The 20985-nt window shown below is 45.5% G+C and overlaps 1 protein-coding gene across 2 annotated transcripts in view; it reads left to right on the forward strand.

The window, feature by feature from the left end:
- The first annotated feature begins 351 nt into the window (after positions 1-351).
- Spen (spen family transcriptional repressor) overlaps positions 352-20985 on the forward strand; it is a 73924-nt gene continuing 53290 nt past the window's right edge. The window contains exons 1-3 of one of the 2 annotated variants that reach the window (XM_085690329.2): positions 352-536; positions 15604-15924; positions 19916-20392. In XM_085690329.2, coding sequence (XP_085546455.2) covers positions 454-536; positions 15604-15924; positions 19916-20392 — 881 coding nt within the window. In that variant the 5' untranslated portion in view covers positions 352-453. The remainder of the gene's footprint in view (positions 537-15603; positions 15925-19915; positions 20393-20985) is intronic. The other variant, XM_085690327.2, reaches the window with a different exon arrangement.

Raw genomic sequence — 20985 nt, forward strand, 5'->3', positions numbered from 1 at the left:
GGAGGAACTCGGCGTCGGGGCGGGAGAACGCGCGCGCGCCCGCGGCCAGGGGGCGGTGGCCAGGCGGCGGGAGGCGGGCCGCGCGCGCCGGTGGGAAGCGTCCGGCAGCCACAGCGCCGGCTCCGTCGTAGTCGCGGCCGCCCGGGTCTCGCTCGCCCCTCCTCCCGCTCCCCCGCCCGCCGCCGCCCGCGCGCATGCGCCGCCGGAGCGCGAGGGTCGGCTTCGGGTGTGTGGTGGCGGCAGAGCGGAGCTGCGAGGCCCGAGAGTCAGAACCTGGGGGAGAGGGATGGTCTCTGCACCGGGGGGAGCCGGAGGAGCCGCCGCCGCTGCCGACGCCACCGCCGCAGCCGCCGCCGCCGCCGCCCCGGCGCCCGCCTCCCAGCGCTGACGACGGCCGCGTACGAAGCCGGCGAGGGGGAGCCAGCCACCACGGTCGCCGGCACGCCGCTCAGCATGGTCCGGGAAACCAGGCACCTCTGGGTGGGAAACTTACCGGAGAACGTGCGGGAAGAGAAGATCATCGAGCATTTCAAACGGTGAGTGACACGAGGCCCGGGGCCGCGCTGGCACCTCGGGCACCTCTCCGGCCCGTTGCTGGCCACGGGCGGAGCGGCGACGCGCGGCTGGCTCCGGCTCTCTGGGCGGACGACTGCTGTGCGGCCACCGAGGAAGCGGGAGCGGTGTGTCCCGTGGGGTCGCGTCTTTGCGCGCCGCCCCACAGCACAGCGCGGCTGGTCCGGTCCCGGAGCGCCCGTAGAGCCGGGGCTGCGCGGGTGCCGCAGCCGTGCTAGGCATCGTGCGGCACCGGGAGGTGGCAGGCACCCGGAGCAGGGACTGCTCCTCTCCGAAGATTCGTGCAGCGGCAGATGCTTCTGCTGTCGGTGCGGTGGGGTGGAGCGGACTGTCCGGCGCTCGGCAGCGGCGGCTAGATGGGCTGCCCGTGTCCCGGGGCTCGTGGGGAAGGGAGCGTGGACGCCAAAGCGCCGCGGATGCATTCCCGCGCCGCACTGTTACAGGAGATCCTCCAACCTCCGAACTCGTTAAGGAAATAGCCAAAAAGTGCATTATCTCTAGCGATTAGGTGTGACTTTTAGTTTCTCTAATTTTTTTTTCGCGCGTGGAAGATAAAAAAATAAATGTTACTTTTCATAGGTTGTTAGCATTTAGCTCTTGTTTGCTCCCAGAAACATGTGTCCGGTAACTGGTAGAGGCCTCAGAATGCATCCTTACATACAATGAGGATTTATTCATACTTTGACTTATTGAGAAGGAACACAGCAAATCTTTGATCGTCTGTGGAAATTAGTTTTTCCCCATATCCAATATCCTGGAAGGTTCCAAGTTAGGCGTACTTTGAATTCCCACTATCCAGTGTGTGAAGGCAGTGACATTGGGGGGGGGGGCATCCTCATTAGAGTCAACCTAGGTAAATGGGTTGTGTCACCAGGTCTGGATCCTCTTTGAGGAGGCCTGGGAAGCGTGAGCGCATTTCTGTCTGACTGATAGAGGGCCATTGATTCTGTTGGCCGTTGCTGTTACCGGAGTATTAAATCTTGGCCTCTGGAGCGCGCATGTGCGCGTGCCCGCGTGTGAAAAGGAGCTGGGCAGGCCATTCATAACCTGCCGGGCTGTCCTCCGCAGGCCTGGGGGAGGTGCGCGCTGCCCGGGACTGCGGGTGTTTACTACATGGTTCCTGAGACGCTGGAGAGGGGGAGACCTGGGACGCAGTTGGCTTCCGTGCCCCGGGATGAAGGGGGACTGCCGCAGCTGGAGCGCGAGCAGATGGGAACTTTCTCTGCCGGTGCTGCTCCACCCCTCACTCGACCCGGGTCCCTGCCCTCCGGAGCATATCTGTAGTGTTGAGGAGGAAACACTTAGCGGGTTTTTGGAGTGGAAACCCTCAGCGGAGTGCTCACTTTAATCTCTCGGTGGATCTCCTGTGGGTCTCTACATGGGAAATTGATACGCACCGACGTGCAGACACGTGCATTGCCGCATTCGCTCAGCTCCTGTGTTCTGTGGTCAGACTTGACATTTTATATTATGCAGATTTCAGAGACACTGCTTGCCCCAGACTTGGAGTTTGACCCCCTGTGCAAGATGATGGAGAGCAGGGAGGAAGTGGTCGGGGGCGGTTCTAGGAGGCTGGGAAGTGTGGTGCCACGGTCCGGCTGGTGTGAATGACTCTCTAAGATGGCGGCCAGGACCCACTTTATGTGGGAATCGGCGGAGCCGCTCAGAATGCACGGGAGAGAGGGAGGGAGGGAGGGAGGGAGGGAGGAGGCGCGCAGGAGGGTTGTCTGGAGAGCCCGGGGAACACCACGCTAGCAGAAGGCTCACCCGCACATTGCTGACCCTGCTTTTACAGCAGCATTTACCTGATGTAGATAGGGCAAAAGCAGATGCTCTTGATTTAAAAAAAGAAAAAAAAAAAGCAGGTTATTTGAAGCCTCTGCAGACTTGTGTCCCCGAAACGCCTATTGTAAAGACTACAGTTCTCACTTTCAAAGGAATGGATTTTTATTTGGGTAGTACACCTTTAATGGGTGCAGAGCATGAGAAGGTAACAGAAAGTAATCTCTCTCTCCCTCTTGACCCTGGAATTCCCAGTTCTCATGTTCCTGCACTTAGCCCCAAACAGGTACTCTCTGTTTCTGGTTTCTTGCTTATCTTTCTGCCTACAAAAAATGTACTAGGCGATCCAGTTGTGGAGTTAAGTTGACCAGCCTTTTATCCCTAATGTGGAATGTGCTTTGTTAAATATGTGATCGCTACTAGGAAGGAAAACAGAATTTGAATCATTTAATCAAAAGGGATGAAAAGGCACCAAAATGAGGAAACTTAATGGCATTCAACCTCTGTGCTTTGTAGACCTCAGAATGAGAAAAACCCACACGAAACCTGTATTAAAACCGAACCTGAGTGCCTGCTTCTACCCTTTTCCCTAGCTGATTGCAACATTAACTAATAACTGTTTTACAGGATTAAGAGGTGTATACTGGGAATACATTACATAAAATGCTCTGAAGATGAATGTTCTTTTAACAGTGGTTAGGCTTTTGCAGTAGGTATTCGTATTAAAAGGACAACAAAAAACCATGAAGGCTAAATCGGACAGCCACGGTGGCAGAAGTGAAGGTCTCCCTCAGTTTGTATTTTCATTAGTGCTTTTACTGTACGGAAGATGGAGGGAAGGGTGCTGATTTCCCCCCAAACCCAGCGCCAAAGAAAGGCCGAACCTTAGAACATAAGAGTATTTTTTTAAAAATTGGCTTTACCTTCTTGCATATAATAAATCTTCTGTGTTCGTTCTCTTTACAGCTTTCTGTATGCTGAATTAAGAAAATTAAACGACTGTTTCTGAATAGAGTTTTAGTTAACAAAGATTCATTGCAGGGCCACAATGGAAAGTCCTTTCCTTTGTATATTAGCAGAGTTGAAGCGTTGGAGGGAGGAATTGCACAATTGGTTGCTGTCTGGCCGGAGAGAGGTGTGTGCAAAGGCGACTCTTTGAATTGGAATGAACAAATGAATAGAATCCCGTAAAGACCTAAACACTCTTTTTGTCTTATTTTCAGATTTAAGTGAGTCACACACTGGGTTTTTCTCATCCACCCATCACTGGTCCTTTATATATAGACAGGTTAAATATTATATAGCCATTGACTGGGGTGTTCCCTCCTTAAAAACAATTTTTTGTTTGAAATGTTTTAGCACAATGGTTTTTCTGTTAAAAGTTATTACATATGTTCATATATCTTTTTGATCACAAAGTAAAATAATAGCATGCGTTTTCATCCATACTTCTTCACGAGGATATTCTTAGATGCCACCATTGCTGTGTCCTTTTTTTACTTGTGATCAGATGGCTTTTTTGATGTCACCTCTAGTTTGGAATATGGTGACTTTGAGTGTGTATTTTCATGTTGGACTTTTTTTTTTGCTTATTTTGAAATCTCAGGAAAATTCAGTTATCTTGAAGTAGCATTAAAATTAATATAGAATGCTTAAGATAATATTTTATGTCCTGTAAAAAATGTATGTGGCAGGTTGGAGGAAAATAGAGGGTTCCTTTCAAAGAAGTATGCCGGCGTTTGTCTTGGAGAAGGCACTCAACCCAGGCTCTTGGTTGCCTTGGCTTATACTGTTTACTGTGCTTATGAAGAGGTCTCAGGCTTGGTTTATGAGATGTTTTTAGCCATGTTAATGCTGAAACTTTGGAAATCTTTATGTAGAATGCCATAAAGATAGTAGTGGTGATGGGAGCAAAGCCTTGCCATGTGTTTCCAACTCTCACATTCCCTTAGTTTGAAGTATTTGGTTATTTTTAAATTTTATTTTTAAGTTGGTCTTCTCGTACCAGGCTGCGGTAGTTACTATTAATTGTATGACCCAGGTTGGCTTTCTCTCTCCACCTGCCAGGTTCTGGGATTACAAGCCTGACCCAGTAGACTCTACTACATTTTTAAAATTATTTAATATATTTCATGAAAACTTGAATATCCAGTTGGAGATTTCTTTTCTATTATTTTTGCTTCCCTTCTTTATTTCAGCTGAGGATGGAACCAGGGTCTTAGACATGGCAAGTTCTTACTATTGGATCCCTGGGTTGAACCTCTTTTGCTTGCATGTCTGGCACCCAGGGAGGCTAAAGGAGGGTGTGGATTCCTAGAACTAAAGTTAGAGACCCATGTGGGCACCGGGAACCTAACTCCGGTCCTCTGGCAGAGCAGCAAGTGCTGAGCCATTTCATGCACCCCCAGCTTGTGATTTTTCTGAGTCATACATACTGGTTTTCAAATATGTGCTTTGCATATTTCAGAGTGTCCTTGTCCACTAAGTTAAAAGTTAGTGTGAGGACTTTTGAGTGGCGCTTAACCCCTTTAGTTCTAGAAATCTGCAAATCTGCAGAAGCCGGGAGATCTTTATGAGCTCCAGGCCAGCCAGGGCTACATAGTGAGATGCCTTTAATTTCAGCACTTGGGAGGTTGGGAGGCAGAGGTAGGCAAATCTCCATGCGTTTGAGGCCAGCCTGATTTACAGAGTTCACAGAGAAATTCTGTCTCGAAAAACAAACACACAAAAAAGCAGACAAAGAATTCACTGAATTTAAATTGGGATTTTTGTCATTCTACTGTAGATTATTTTTTCTTTTCTTTCCCTCCCTCCCTCCCCCCCCCTTTTTTTTGAGACAAGGTTTCTCTGTGTAGCCCTCACTATCCTGGAACTCACTCTGTAGACCAGGTTGTCCATGCACTCACAGATCCACCTGCCTCTGCTTCTCTAGTGTTGGGATTAAAGGCATACAATACACCACCAGTGCCTTGTTTTGTTTTGTTTTTCTGTGGGGGGGGGCACAGGGTCTCCTTAATGTACCCTTGGCTGGCCCTGGTACTTGATGCATAGTTCAAACTGACCTCCAGTAAGCATAGAGATTCACCTCCTGCCTCTGCCTCACAACTGCTGGGATTAAGCCAGCATACTGGGTTGCTTTTTGTTTTTGAGACAGGGTCTCCCTATTCTCAGTCTGGCCTTGAATTTGCTAGTTTGAGAATGACCTCCTTGTGCTGGGACTTTAGTGTGACCTGTCAGGGCTGGTTTATGTGGTTTGTAGGCATCAGCTGGAGCTTCATGCATGGTAGGCAAGCAGCCTATGAAGGGAACTTCTTTTCTGATTTTAGTATTTGGATTCAGTTTTTTATGATTTTAAGTATAGAAATTCTGACATGTTGTTTTTGAGACAGTTTCACTACATGGAACCAGGTAGGCTGTCTTTGAAACGAGACCCTCTTTCCCCAGCCTGCCTCCTCCTGAGTTGGGATTATAGGTTTAGCCACCACACCCAGCTTGTATATTTTCATATTTCAGGAAGTTAGCGCAATCTAAGATAATGCCTGTCTCACTTTGAACTCCCCATGAGTCCCTGCCTCAGCCTGAGTGCTAGAATTATAGGGTGGGCAAACCTGCTCATCGGATGTGCTCTTCCAGAATCCTAGCCAGTAGTACCACATAGACAGTCCTTTCAGCTGTCTGTCTGGACTCTAGTTTCCTTCTAATGTGGCAAGCTCTCTTTTATCTTTGGGTTCTATTTCTAGTCCATCCATCCTGCACTTCAGAGTTTTAAAGAACACAGCTTCTCAGGATGACTGAGTCTCTCTGGTTCTTCCTTATGACCAGATCAGGCCACATGTTCTTGGAAAGAAAACCACAGGGCTGATGGATTCCCATCTTCAGATTAGATCTGGGGGTAATAACCTGACTCATTACTCACTGGTGGTTTGTTTTTTTGAAGACTTATTTTATATTATGTACATAGCTGTTTTGCTTGAATGTATGTGTGTGTACCTCACGTGTGTCTGGTGCCTGAGGAGATCAGAAGAGGGTACCAAGTGCCCTGGAACTGGAATAACAGACGGTTTTGAGCCACCATGTGGGTGCTGGGAATTGAAGCCCCATCCACAAGAGTGATAAGTGTGTAGGGTGGTGGTGGTGCAGGCCTTTAGCTCCAGCACTCGGGAGGCAGAGGCAGGCAGATCTCAGTGAGTTTGAGGCCAGCGGAGTCTATAGAGTTCCAGGTCAGTCAGGGCTGTCACACAGAGAACCCTGTCTAGGGGGAGTGGTGGGTAGCGTTAAGCATTCTTAAGCATCCAGTGCCTCTCCATCTTTGTCCTCCTCACTTTGCTTTTAAGTTTGCGCTGGGGAGGCCAAGACAGGCATATCTTTGTGAGTTTGAGGCCAGTCTATGAGTTCTAGGACAGCCAGGGCTATGTAAGAAGACTTTCTCTTAAAACAACACAGAAAATTTGCCTAACTAGGTTGGTTTACGTACTATAGTCTTCCCCTTGTGATGGGTACTTGGTGGGAGGTACCTGGGATTGCCTTGGTAGTCAGTCTCTCTATCAAGTCTCTGCCTAGCAGCCTCAGCACTGGCCGACAGCTCTTCCTTGTGTTTCATGCCACTGCGATTGTCTTCCTTGGGAGGCTGAGGCAGGAGGATAAATTTGAGCCCAGGGTGGACTCTTAAAGAGAGAATTCCCAACCACCCCCCTCTTTTGGGGGGTGACTACCTACTGTATCCCCTCATTTTTTTTAAGGGTTTTAGGAATGACAAAGGCTTATTTTTAGTATTGTTTGCTAACATCCCAGTTCTAGAAGAAACATTTTTTTTTGCTCTGGGTGTAGTTGTGCAGAAATAAAAACTTTTAGATTTATTTTTAATTAGTTATAATGTGCTCGGGTCTCTCTGGGTATGTGCTTGTGAGTGCAGGTGCCTGTGGAGGCCAAAGGCATCAGATTCTCTGGAGCTGGAGTTACTTGCCTGGTTGTGAGATAGCTGCCTTCCATGGGCAGCTCAGACTTGAACTTGGGTCTTCCAGAATAGTATGTTCTGTTACCTGCTGAACCATCTCTCCAGCCCCCCACAAGAGATTTATTGCTGAGAAACACAGAATGATAGCTACATCTGAGCAGGAAGAGAGACAGCAGAAGAAATCAAGATCTTAAGTCTCAGTTTTGTAGGGTTCTTCTCTTTCAGAGCTGTGTGTCATTTATTTGTACATGCGTGTATAATCATGAACACGCAGCTGTGTCTTAACTTACATTTACTTGCGTGTACATATATGTATGCACATCTGCCATGGCAGGCGAGTGGTGGTCAGAGGACAACTTGCAGTTCTTTCCTTCTACCGTGGGAATTGAACTCAGGTCGACAGGCTTGGTAGCAAGCACCTTTCTTCACTGAGTCATCACACCCGCCTACGTACCATATAATTTAAAATGAGTCCACGTATGATTCTGTGTGTATGGTGTGCATGAATGCAGGCCTGAGCATGCTGTGGGGTATGTGTGTTTGTGTGTGTGTGTGTGTGTGTGTGTGTGTGTGTAGTACGTAGCTCAAAGGACAACTTTGGAGGGTTGGTTCTCTTCCCTTAAGAAGATCCAGGAATCAAACCCAGCTCACCAGACACCCACAGCAAGCCCTGTTAAAAACCCACTAATCTGTCTCAAGGGATGAGAAGTTTTTATCCTCCCCTTTTCTGTATTTATAAATCTCTTCTGAAGCAGTGGTGAACCAGACTCCCTTCCTTATATGTATAGCTGTGCTCACTAGTTACTGTTCTTTGTATCTGCTCTCCCAGTTACTCGGACTCCCACCCACTCCTGCCACTTCTGAGGACATGGCCTCTGGAGGCTCTTAGCAATTCCTTGGAATCCAGCATGATGAGGCTGGCAAGGAAAAAAAGACGGCATAGGAAGTGACTTCCCTGGTTTTGCCCTTTCCTTCTCTGTCAGAGACGTTGCCTTTGGTGCATTTTATAGCAAACTCAGTACCACCTTGCACTTGATGATCTGCTTGCACCCTAGGTTTGGGATTAAACAGTTCATTGGTCTGGGGTGTGTTTTTTCTCCTGCTGGTCAAATAATTCATTTATCGACTTTGTTATATTCTGTTGAGAACAAGTTTTAGGAAATTCATTATGATGATGTTGTCTAACAATGAATAATGCAAGCAGCAGCCTTTAATGTGGACTTGGGAAAATCATTTTCCTGAAGTTTACCATACAGAGCATGTACAGCTCTGAACTTCAGAGAAACCCTAGTGCAGCCTTTGTCACCCCTCCCCCCTTTCTTTTCTTTCAGTACGATCTTCTGTGGCCAATGATGGGTTAGAATTCACTACAAGGTTGAACGTGAACTCTTTTTTCCTTTATAACCTGCCCCCCTTCTGGAGACAGGATCTCGCTCTGGAGACCAAGCTGGTCTAGTACTCAGAGATTGACTTGCCTCTGCCACTGGAGTGCTGGGATTAAAGGTGCAAACCACTACATCAAGAAAGAGATTCCATTTTTTTTTTAAAAATTCTTTATTTATTTGTTTTGGTTTTTGAGACAGGGATTCTCTGTGTAGCCCTGGTATTTATTTTTATTTTTTGTGCATTGGTGTTTTGCCATGGGTTTTGGGTCCTTTGAAACTGGAATTACAGGTACTTGTGAGCTGCCATGTGGGTGCTGGGAATTGAACCTGGGTCCTCTGGAAGAGTAGTCAGTGCTCTTAACCACTGAACCATCACTCCAGTTCCCAAGATTTAAAGATTTATTAGTTTTACTTTCTGTGTATGTTTTTCTGCATGTATGTACGTGCATTGTGTGCACGCTTGGTACCCACAGAGGTCAGAAGAGGGCATTGGATCCCCTGGAACTGGAGTTAACGGATGATTGTGAACCACCATGTGGGTGCTGGGAACTAAACCCATGTCCTCCGGAAGAGCTGCAGGTACTCTTAACTGCTGAGTTCCAATGGATTCTTTCTTAACCTGAAGCAGTTTTGTGTCTCAGTGTCCGTAAGTGCTGCTGGGATACAGGCTTTTTTGTTTTGATTTGTTTTTGTGGCAGAGTGGCACAGGGTAGCTCTGGCTGACCTGGAACCTGCTCTGTAGAGCAGCCTGTTGTTCTCATAGAAATCCACCTGCCTCTGCCTCCCAAGTGCTAGGAATTGAAGGTGTGGGCCACCATGCCCAGCCAGACTCACTCTTAACCAAGAAGCTATCACTTCAACCCTTTGTTTTGAAACAGATCTCAGATGTCTTATTTTATCTATTAGTGTTTCAGTACTTCTCAAATGTAAGACTATTTAAAGATACCACAGTACTATTATCATCATAATTACACCGAAATGACTAATTCTTCCCTTGTTTTTAAACACGAGTGACTGTTCAAAGCTATAATCCTAAAATACCTTTCTTTTTTTTTCTTTTCTTAAAAAAAAACCGTTCTGCTGTGGTGCAGTGCTGGAAGAGGCCAGAAGAGGGCCTAGATCAGCGGGAGGCAGTTGTGAGCCTCCGGTGCGGGTGCTGAGAACTGAACTCTGCAAGAGAATTGACTTGCTGAGTTGTCTGACCAGCCCCATGTGAAGAATTTTTTTCCCTCTCAAACCCAGAGCCTTACATATAGGCTCCATTGTTGAGCTAATTCCCCAGCCCTTGAGCGGCTTACGTTGATTGATTTAGTATTTTCCTCCTCTCTCTCTCTCTTTTTTTTTTTTTTTTTCTTTTTGGGGTTGGGTGTTGGTTGGGCCCTTTCCTGTATCATAGGGATTTTGCATTGCAACCAATCTCTGCTTCTTTCCTCGAGGTTATACCACAGCCCAGTGATTTTTTGTTTGTTTGTTTGCTTGCTTTGGCAGAGGTTGAACATATATTAGTTTTAAATCCTGTTCCCTCCTTCCTTTCCTGGCACTCCAAGGACACGGATAGCTCAGGGTATTAGCTTTTTCTGTAGAGACCAGGAGCCCAATGTGTTGGCTCACACTTGTAATCCAGAGACAGGCAGGAAAATTGCTGCAGGTTCAAGACCAGCTTGTTCTCCATAGTGGTGTCCAGGAAAACCAAACCTGTCTCACCATCCTTCCCCAAGAAAAAAAGCAATGAGGGTGTTCTGGTCAACTGTTGTGCTGGCTTAGGGATATTTTGTTTTGTTTGTTTTCCAAGACAGAATTTTTCTGTATAGCCCTGGCTGCCCTAGAACTCATTCTGTAAAACAGGCTGGCCTCAAACTCTGAGATTTGCCTGCCTCTGCCTCCTGAATGCTGGGATTTAAAAGGCGTGCACCACCACCATCTGGCTGATTTTGGGTTTTTAACCATCTTTAGTAACTAAAATTTGTAAGTCAATTTCATAACATAAATTAATTGCACGTTAGATTTTTTCTTTAATTCCTAGAGGGTTTTTTTTTGTATTTTAGAATTTTGCATTTTGTGTGTATGAGTATATTGTCTGCATGTGCATGTGTCATGCACCGTGTGTCCCTGGTGTCTGTGGAGGTCAGAAGAGAGCATCATGTCCCCTAGAACTGGAGTTAACAGAGGATTGTGAGCCACCATCTGAGAGCTGGGAACCAAAGCCTGATTTTCTGCAAGAGTAACAAGAGCTCAGCCACTGAGCGCTCCACCCCCAACCGCCCTAGCCTCAGAATCTTGTTTGCAAAGGAGAAGGCAAGCTTTGCAGTGACTGGTGAGTGCACCTGGCGCTCCAAGGGCTCAGGAGAGTGACCTAGGACAGTCACCAGTGTGAAGCCAAACTGGGCTGTTTTGGAAGATACTGTTTCAAAAAAATAAATAGTTACCAAATTAAAAAAAAAACAAACAACAAAACGAAACAAGAAACTTCCATATTGGTAGATGAGGATCCCCTCCTACCTCTGATTTGAAATAGGATATCATATAGCTTAGGCAGGTTAGACTTTATGCAGCCAAGGACAGAATGACTGATCTTACTGCAGCTAGCTTTTGAGTGCTGGGATCATAGGTATTCCTCATGCTTCAAATTTTGTTGTTTTGAGATAGGGTCTTGCTATAGGCCTGCTCAGCCTCAGAATGTTGGTCTCCCACCTTAACTTCCAGAGCACTAGATTATAGGGGTGAGCCACTGTGCCTGGCTATGTTGTGAATTTTGATCTTTGTGTATATATGTGTGCTAGGATTTGAACCCAGGACCTTGTACATGCTGGGCAAGTACTCTTGTCACTGAGCTATATATACTCCCAGCTCCTGAAATACGATCCTCTAGCTGTAGACAAAGCGGGGTAAGGTGGAAAACTTGATGAGTTATTTTCTTTAGTAGGGTGTAGTTCTCTTGTCTTGTTTCAAGAATGACTCAGGGAGGATTGTTGTATGAAGGGGGAGGACTATGGAAATGAAGTATGTGGCAGTTTGTTGTTGTTGCCTATGAGACCAGTTTCAAAAGGTGAAATTAAAATTATTCATACATTTTTGTTAATCCAGCTCCAGCTAATGAGGGAGAAGTTGAAAGAAATTATTAACTTTTAACATACCAATGCTTCTTGATTTTGGCTACTAGGGACTGAACCCACTCATGCAAGTGAAGCCCGCTCCACCACGGAGGTGCTTCTTGGGCTGCCCTACTGTTACTGTGGTGCTGGGCAGGCTGATGCGGTTCTGCGTGGTTAGTGTTGCTCTGGAAATTGGGTAGCAAGTTTCTTGTGAAACTGGGGGGTTGTTTTAGACTAGGAAGGTCTTCTTTTCATCTTTAAGGAAACTGCAGTTTTAAATTCCACGAAACAAATAGTCTTGGTTTTGTTACCATATAAATTAAGTCCCTAGAACATAAGCTCTTTAAAAATATTTTAAGCTGGGCAGTGGTAGCACATATCTTTAATTTCAGCATTCTGGAAGCAGAGGCAGGTGGATCTCTGAAGCCAGCCTGGTCGGTCTATAAACAAGATCCAGGGCTCTTTTACAGAGAAATCCTGTCTCAAAAAAACAAAAAAAAAATTCAAAATTTAATTATGTATATGTGTGGATACCCACATGGGAGCGAGTGCAGGGGCCTGTGGAGTTAGCAGGGCCAGATCTGCGAAGGCTGGTGTGACACATGCTGTGGACTTGACACTGATCCTAGGGATTGAACAGGGAACAGATCATACATACTCCTGACCACTGAGCCACCTTTTCAGCCCGGTATACACACACACACACACACACACACACACACACACACACACACACTCATTCTCAGTCTCACTTGCTCTGTCAATTTTTTATGTGCAGGAGTGTTTTGCCTGCCTATATGTCTATGCACCATTTGTGTGCCTGGTGCCTGTGGAGGCCAAAAGAGAATCCTGGATCTGGAGTTACAGATGGTTGTGTGGTGCCATGAGGATGCTGGGACCCAAACCCAGGTCATTTGAAAAAATAGCCTGTCCTGTACTCTTACCTGCTAATTAGCTCTCTAGCCCCTAAGACCGACTTTCTTCCTTCCGTTCTTCCTCTTTCTTTTTTTTTTTTCTCTCTCTTTCTTTTTCTGGAGGTGGGGAAGTTGATGTTTTGAGACATGGTTTCTCGGTATAACCCTGGCTGTCCTGGAACTCACTTTGTAGACAAGGCTGGCTTCAAACCTGGAGCTCTGCCTGCCTCTGTTTCCCAAATACTGGGATTAAAGATGTGGGCCACCACCACCCAATAATACTTTTTTTTTCCCAAATTTTTATCACCCACCCACCTATCTATCTATTTCAATTTACTTGTTTAATTTTGAGGGTGGGGTTTCAAGACAGGATTTCTCTATGTAGCCTTGGCTGTCCTGAAACTCACAAAGATCCGCCTGCCTCTGCCTCCCAAGTGCTGGGATTAAAGGCGTACACCACCACCACCTGGCAAGTTTTTATTTTAAATTACGTATATGTGTTGGGTATATGTGGGTATGTAATGCTTGTGCAGGTGCCCGTGAAGGCCAGAAGAGGGCATCAGATCCCTGGAGCTGGAACCATAGGCAGTTCTAAGTCATTTGACACAACACAGGGTCATCTCTCCAGCACCCAGAACATCACTTTTAAAGCCACGCTACTCCTGGAGCGGCCTCAGTCTCTACTGGGTCTCAGGCTTTTCTTCTGCTGTGTTGCTGAGTTCCCACACAGAGGCTCTGAGGTCATTAACATACTGAAATTGCATTCTTCAGGGAACTTCTAAGGACTGTTAATGTTTACTATAGACACTTTAGAGTGTTGAAAGACTAAACCGTGAGGAAACCTGACAATATTTTGGGTAGTTTTTTATTCTGTCCAGAAAGCTTAGATGATTAGTGGATTAGTCAGCCCTCTGGGTTTAGCCAGCTATGGGTGGAAAATGGTGGATATAAAAAAAAAGAAAAAAAAGAAACACACACACACACACAATCTCTGGGGGCTGGAGAGATGGCTCAGTAGTTAAGAACACTTGTTCTTAAGGATATCACAAGTTCAACTCCCAGCAACCGTCAGTAATTCCAGTTTCAGCCCCTCCTCTAACGTCTGAAGGCACCAGACTACATGTGGTGCACATATACATATACAGGCAAAAAACACTCATACACATAAAATAAATATAAAAGAGAAAAGTTACCTCTGGCTGGGTGAGGTGGCACATGCCTTTAATTGCAGTACCCAGGAGGTGGAGGGTTTGAGTTTTTAATAGTCACAGACTAGCTGGATAATTACAGTAAAATATCTAGATTTCTTTCCTGTCCTCCCCTCCAACAGGGTCTCCTGGAGCTTAGGCTGGTTTCAAAGTTGCATATAACTAAGGGTGGTCTTGAACTCCTGATCCTCCTGCCTCTAACTCTCAAGTATTGGGGTTACAGGATCAAGATTATAGGATGTGTCACCTCACAGGAAATCTATTTTGTCAAAGCATTTTGTCCATTTAATTAAAAAGTGAGTTTAGCCATGCTCGACGACTCAGACCTTTAGTTCCAGCACTTGGGGAGGCAGAGGCAGGCAGATCTCTGAGTTCAAGTCTAAGCCAGGTCTGTACAGTGAGTTTGGCAAAGTGCTTGCTTGAGCACACAAGTTCCTAACGTTGCACAAACGGTTCATGGTGGTGTGCATACCTGTGAACCCAGCCCTTTAGGAGCCCTGAAAGCTTAAGGTCACTCATTTCCAGTGAGTTTGAGGACACTAGAGTTCCTGGGCCTCTCCCCCCAGAAGTCATAGAGTACAGTTATTGGGCTGGTGGGATGGATAGGTGAATAAAGGGGGAAGCGCTTACCAAGTCCGACAATCTGAGTTTGATCTTCAGAACCCACACAGTGGGAGGAGAAAAACCAACTCTGGGAAAGTTGTCCTTTGGCCATCACCTGTCCACTGTATCACGTGGATGTCTAATCTACATGAGTACATAAATAAATAAAGTGTTTCTTCGTGAAGTAGACTGTCTATCTCATGAGTTCTAGAACACTCCATGTAGTCAGGTTGGCAATAGTTCTCAACCTTCTTGCCTGTATCTCCTGAGTGTCTGGACTGTAGTCATATGTTACCAGATCCCACTTCAATATTTTAAAGCCACTTTAATTTTATTTTAGGTTTAATAATCTTTGTTACAATGTAAAGATGACTGAGAACTTTTGAGGGGTTTGTTTTGGTTAAGTATCTGGAAAGTTTAATTTAGTTTCAGACATACAAATGAGAGAAATAGAAATAATGATGTGGCAGCCAGGCGGTGGTGACGCACGTTTTTAATCCAGTACTCGGGAGGCAGAGGCAGGCGGATTTCTGTGAGTTTGAGGCCAGCTTGGTCTACAGAGTGAGTTCTAGGACAGCCAGAGATACACAGAATAACCCTGTTTCGAAAAAACAAACCAGACCAAACAAGATGTGCAAATATTTGTCTCAGAGAGTATAAAACCTGTTGAGTGCAAATGAACTTTCAAAAATTGTGTGATTCTGTGTGTGTGTTTTACGTGGGAGCCTTTTAAATAGCTATTTTGGGACCTGGGGAGATGACTCAGTTCGTAAAGTACTTGCTGTTCAAACACAGAGACTGGTGTTTGACCCCTAGTACCTTCACAATGCTAGACAACCTTTTGATCTCCTTGCTGGTTTCCCATCTATCCAGATCAAGCTCGATACCCTGTCTCAGAAAATGAGGAGGGGGAGTAAGACTCCCGTAGTGGATCTCTGGCCTCCTACACCATAAACGTTTACAAATAGGTATCCCCAACAAAAAGCCACTTTGTAGTTTATGTTCCATACATATATAATGTAAATTACCTTAAAAGGAAACATTGTAGGATGGTAGTGATACACACAAATAACTTTCCTTCATTTTTTCCAGATATGGCCGCGTGGAAAGTGTCAAAATTCTCCCCAAGCGGGGGTCTGAAGGAGGAGTGGCTGCCTTTGTGGATTTTGTGGACATCAAAAGTGCACAGAAAGCTCACAACTCAGTCAACAAAATGGGAGATAGAGACCTACGCACGGATTATAATGAACCAGGCACTATTCCAAGTGCTGCTCGGGGATTGGATGATACAGTTTCCATAGCATCTCGTAGTAGAGAGGTTTCTGGGTTCAGAGGAAGTGGTGGAGGGCCTGCTTATGGCCCTCCACCATCACTTCATGCACGAGAAGGACGCTATGAACGGAGACTCGATGGGTAAGTTCCAAGGTTTTTGTAGGCAGGTATTTTGTATTTGATGTGGTGAGAAACAGAAACTCAAATTTAGGGGCCCCAGATGGATTTAAAGTTTTGGGCATTCTCATGTTTCCTATTTTGGGTTGGAAACGGAAGTGATGTCTGTCCCAGTGGCTGGTACTTCATGGAACCATAGAGGATATTTGCTGCAGCAGATTGGATATCTACTCCTGAGCTGACGTGGTGGAAGAGGTCCTGCAGCATCATCAATTTTGGAGTTACCTGGCTTCTAGAAGGAAGTATCCCTCCTGTTGGATATTATCAAGGCCTTCCTTGGATATATCCTTACTACCAGATGGAGCTATTTGGCTACTGGTTTTGTCTTCGGGCTGTGTGGAATATTTCCGGAATATCAAGAGCCTGCAGATCTTTTACAAGCTGATAAGCACCTCTCAGTTTTCAGTATGCAAAGTCTACAAACAAATCGGATTGTCACAAAATATCTAGCAGATCGTTGATTCAACCATTTGGATACTACAACCAATACTTGAGCATGGAAATGTGTACCTGGGTGAGGAAAAACAAAGGCACTGCTGGATTTTTCCCTTTTGGATATATTCAGTTTCTGTGGAATTACACTTGATGGAATGGGGAAATAGAAATTGTGGACATTCGTAAATGCTGGAGTACAGCCGCCTCCTAACTGCTGGAATGTATGGGATGCTGCCATCTCAGACTCCATTAGCCGAGGGGAAGAGGATTACTGTCCACTTCTAACGCAGGTTGCCACCCTGTTGAAGGACCTTTAGCATTGAACACAGCACTGTCAGTTGTGGATACAGCAGTCACATTGACTAGGCTGGATGTCTACAAAAGTGGACAGTTGTCAGCAACTTTGTTCCTCATTCACTGGAATTGTAGAGAGATTTTCCTCGATGCCAGCTGCCTGATCGTGTTTAGGGCTGCAGATTTTTATGAATGTGGATCAATTTATAATTGTCTACTATCTCAAGAAAGAAGTCTGGGGGTTTGAGAGTTACAGTTTGTCTGGGACTACTTGCTTCCTGTGGAATTATTTGTCTGATCACTAAGATTTTTTTTCTTGTGGTTCATCTAAATATCATTTGACACCCTTGCCCACTAAGAAGGTGGATTACCCCTGTAAGAGGGGCCAAAATTGGGGAAGTTATGTTCACAATTCTCTCCCTAGATTTAATTGGGATTATAGGTCGTGTTTCCACAGTTGGAAAAGGTTGGTATGTCCTGACCTGTGTATATTAGCCCCTCTTCTAACCCAAGTCACACCCTTTCTTTCCCCCACTAACTTTAGATGCATTTAGTACTAATAGATGAATCCAAGACTAGCAGTCAGATCTCAGCTCTGCTTCTCTCATGCCTGCCTCTGTATCTTCTTAATGGATAAGAGCTGCACATGCTTATGAAATGCCAGCTGTAGCAGTAACAGTCTGTTGCTTCTGTTACATCATTAATTACGGCTTTACCAATTAACATTTGGTAGTGTGCAGAATTGCCCTATTACGATTTTTTCGTATAAATCTAAAGGAAACCTTGTTAGACACTGAAAAATTTTGGAATTGTAGTTAATGAAAAAGGAAAATAATGCTATTTAGTACACTTCAGAAGAAAATATATTACTGATTACCTCTCCCTTTGTCAGCTTAGTTTCCCATATTGGCAGAAAAAAAAAAGCCTATCAGGAATCCATGGAGATGGCTCCATAGATAAGATGCTCTCCATGGAACCACACAGACCTGGACTCAGATCCCTAGCACCTAGTGACTGCCTGGCACGGTGATGTGCAGCATCACCCCCACTGGGGAGCTGGAGACGGGGACTCCTGGAGCTTATTGACCAGCCAACTTAGCTCATTTGTCTAGCTCCAAGTTCAGTGAGAGACCCTGTCTCTAAAGCTAAGATGTAGGCTGAGTGTGCTGACATAACCCTTTAATCCCAATACTGGAGGCAGAGGCTGGTGAGTGTCTATGAGTTCTAGGCCAGTCTGGTCTATACAATGAGTTCCAGATTAGCCAAGGCTACAAAATGAGAATGAAAATAAGGCATGAAATGGTCAAGGAAGGCACACCCAGTGTGTCTTCCACATGGCCTTGGATACGTGGAGATGCACGTGTGTACACAGACACACAGTCTAGTATAGTAGGGCTGGTACTAAATGAGATGCTGAGGGAAAGGGACTGCTGAAGGAGATACTGGGAATCTGGGAACGGATTGAGAAAATGATGGTGATTCTTAGAGAACGTTGAATCTAGCCTTGTTGGAGAGATTCTAATTCTTTATCTCTCAAGATTCTTTTTCTTTTGATAGAAGATTGATAGTAGGTGAGGTTGTAGAACAGCCCCAGTGACTTGTGCCCATGCCCTGCAGAAGTAGAGAATTTAGAATTTCTTAAAAGAGTAGGGCTTTTCCTTCCTTCCTTGTTTTCCCTTTGTTTGGTTCTGTTGTTTTTTTGAGACAAGAGTCTCACTGGCATCACAGTCATGGTCTCACCTGTCTCTGCCTCCCATGAAGGGTCTGGGCTCCCATGCCCAGTGTCTGAGTTACCGCAAACCACTTGTGCACTCTTATACATGCATTACATCCTGTAGTCTTGGGCTGGCAAACATCAGCATCCTAACTAAAAATCTCAGGGAACTGAGGATGTAGTTCAGTGGTGGAACACTGGGCCCACATGTCCAGAGCCCTGGATTGGAACTCAGAACTGCAAAATCAAAGCCAGTATTGTTAAGTCAGGTCATGGCTAATGACTGCTCACAAGTAGCTCACCGTTGCCAGCATTGCCACTTTCATCTCAGGCACCTTTGATACTGTCAAAGCCAAGAAAACCTATTTCTTCCAGTCATTGAACACATATATTAAGAAAAATTAGTCATGGTATAAGTACTTAAAAATTATGTAGCAGCTGGGAGATAAAACAGCTTTCATTCTTAGGTAAAGTTATGCAGACAGTGTTATGCAACATCCCAATATTTTGATATCTTAATTGTTTTTAAGCTGCCATTCTCATTTTTAAATATAATTGTTTGGGCAATTTATATAGCTTAGTAATTTATTCAGAGGACCCAAGCATCAACATGATGAGAGGCCTGACAGTTGTGAGATGTGCCTTACAGCACTGACTCCTAGGGATGGTTGTGAGGTGTGCCTTACAGCACTGACTCCTAGAGAGAGTGAGGCAGTAGGACTGAAAGTTCAGATCTAGCCTGGGCTGTATAGCAAGACCCTGTCTCCAGGGGACGGAAAGTTCAGGAGGAAGAAAACACTGCGTTTGAATTGTTTGCTTTGTTTGGCTGTTCTCCTACTGCAGAACGTGGGCTGTCAAAGGTGTCAGTGTCTTCCTCAGTGCAGTACACAGAAGTGTTCTGAAATAAACTGCAAGTAAATAGAAGTCTAGTATATGTTTTATTCTGTTGAAACTGTAAAAATACTCCAACATTAAGCTGGGCCTGGTGGGTGCATTCCCTTTAATCCCAGCATTTGGGGCTGATCTCTGTGTTGGAGTCCAAACTATCAGGGTATAAACTGGGTATTGTGCATTGTGGTACATACCTGGTGCTTAGGAGGTGGATACAGGATCAGAAGTTTAAGGTCATCCTTATATACATAGGAAGTTTGAGGTTAGCCTAAGCTATGAGACTGTCAAAAAAACTAACAACAAAAACCCAAAACAATCAAACAATGGTATTCACAACACACACACACCCTTTTATAAAAGTTGAAAAATCTCCCATAAAGGGATCATTTGACATGCAGAACACTACCGAGGAAGGCCAGCCCAATATAAGTAAAAACAATGTTCACTAGTGAAGTTTTCGAGTCAAGTAAAATGTTGAGCTTGTCAATGTTTGCTTACTAAGGTCCATCCTATGTAGAGAGTGATGAGGTGCGAAGACAACTCTGAAGTGGATGTTTGCATGACTTGCTTTCAGTTTTGCTTGCTCCTTTCTGATTAAATATTTTCCCCTCCTAAATGCAGGGCTTCAGATAACAGGGAGCGTGCTTATGAACATAGTGCCTATGGACACCATGAACGGGGGACAGGAGCATTTGATCGGACGAGACATTACGATCAGGATTACTATAGAGACCCTCGAGAGCGGACTTTACAACACGGGCTCTATTACACTTCTCGGAGTCGAAGTCCAAACCGCTTTGATGCTCATGACCCCCGATATGAACCTAGGGCTCGGGAGCAGTTTACACTGCCCAGCGTGGTACACAGGGATATCTACAGGGACGACATTCCCCGGGAGGTACGAGGCAGAAGGCCAGAGCGCAGCTACCAGCACAGCAGGAGCCGATCACCACATTCGTCCCAGTCTAGAAACCAGTCTCCGCAGAGGCTGGCTAGCCAAGCATCCAGACCCACCAGGTCCCCCAGCGGTAGCGGCTCTCGAAGTCGATCCTCCAGCAGCGAGTCGATGAGCAGCAGCAGCAGCACCAGCACCGACAGGTAGGTGCAGCCGTTCATCTGCTCAGCGCACCCCTCCTGCGATGCTAGGGGCAGGGCTAATGGTGTTGATCTAGCACTTCCTCTCTCTCTCTTTTATTTTGGTATTTTTCAGGACAGGGCTTCTCTGTGTAGACCTGGCTGTCCTGGAACTCCCTCTGTAGACCAGGCTGGCCTCAAATTCAGAGATTTGCCTGCCAGTGCTGGGACTAAAGTGTGCGTGAGCACTGCCCAGCGGTACTTCATTTTTGAAAGTAATCCTAGATTATATATTTAATGAGTAGCATGCAGGCACTGAATTAACCGGAATCTAGCTGATGGTTTACCAGTACTGTTTTATCCCTTATATGTTTGATGTTAAATTGCTAAAAAGGAAGAGAAATAGTGACGGAAACCTAGTGAGGCAGATTTTGTGACAGTGGATCTCTGAAGACTTTCTTTCTTTCTTTCTTTCTTTCTTTCTTTCTTTCTTTCTTTCTTTCTTTCTTTCTTTCTTTTCTTGTGGGGGGAGGGAAGGAAGTGGTGTGAGACAGGGTTTCCTTTGTGTAGCCCTGACTGTCCTGGAACTCTCTCTGTAGATCAAGTTGGCTTTAAAC

Source organism: Myodes glareolus, chromosome 6, assembly GCF_982192425.1.
Source record: "Myodes glareolus chromosome 6, mMyoGla1.1, whole genome shotgun sequence".
Lineage (NCBI taxonomy): Eukaryota > Metazoa > Chordata > Mammalia > Rodentia > Cricetidae > Myodes > Myodes glareolus.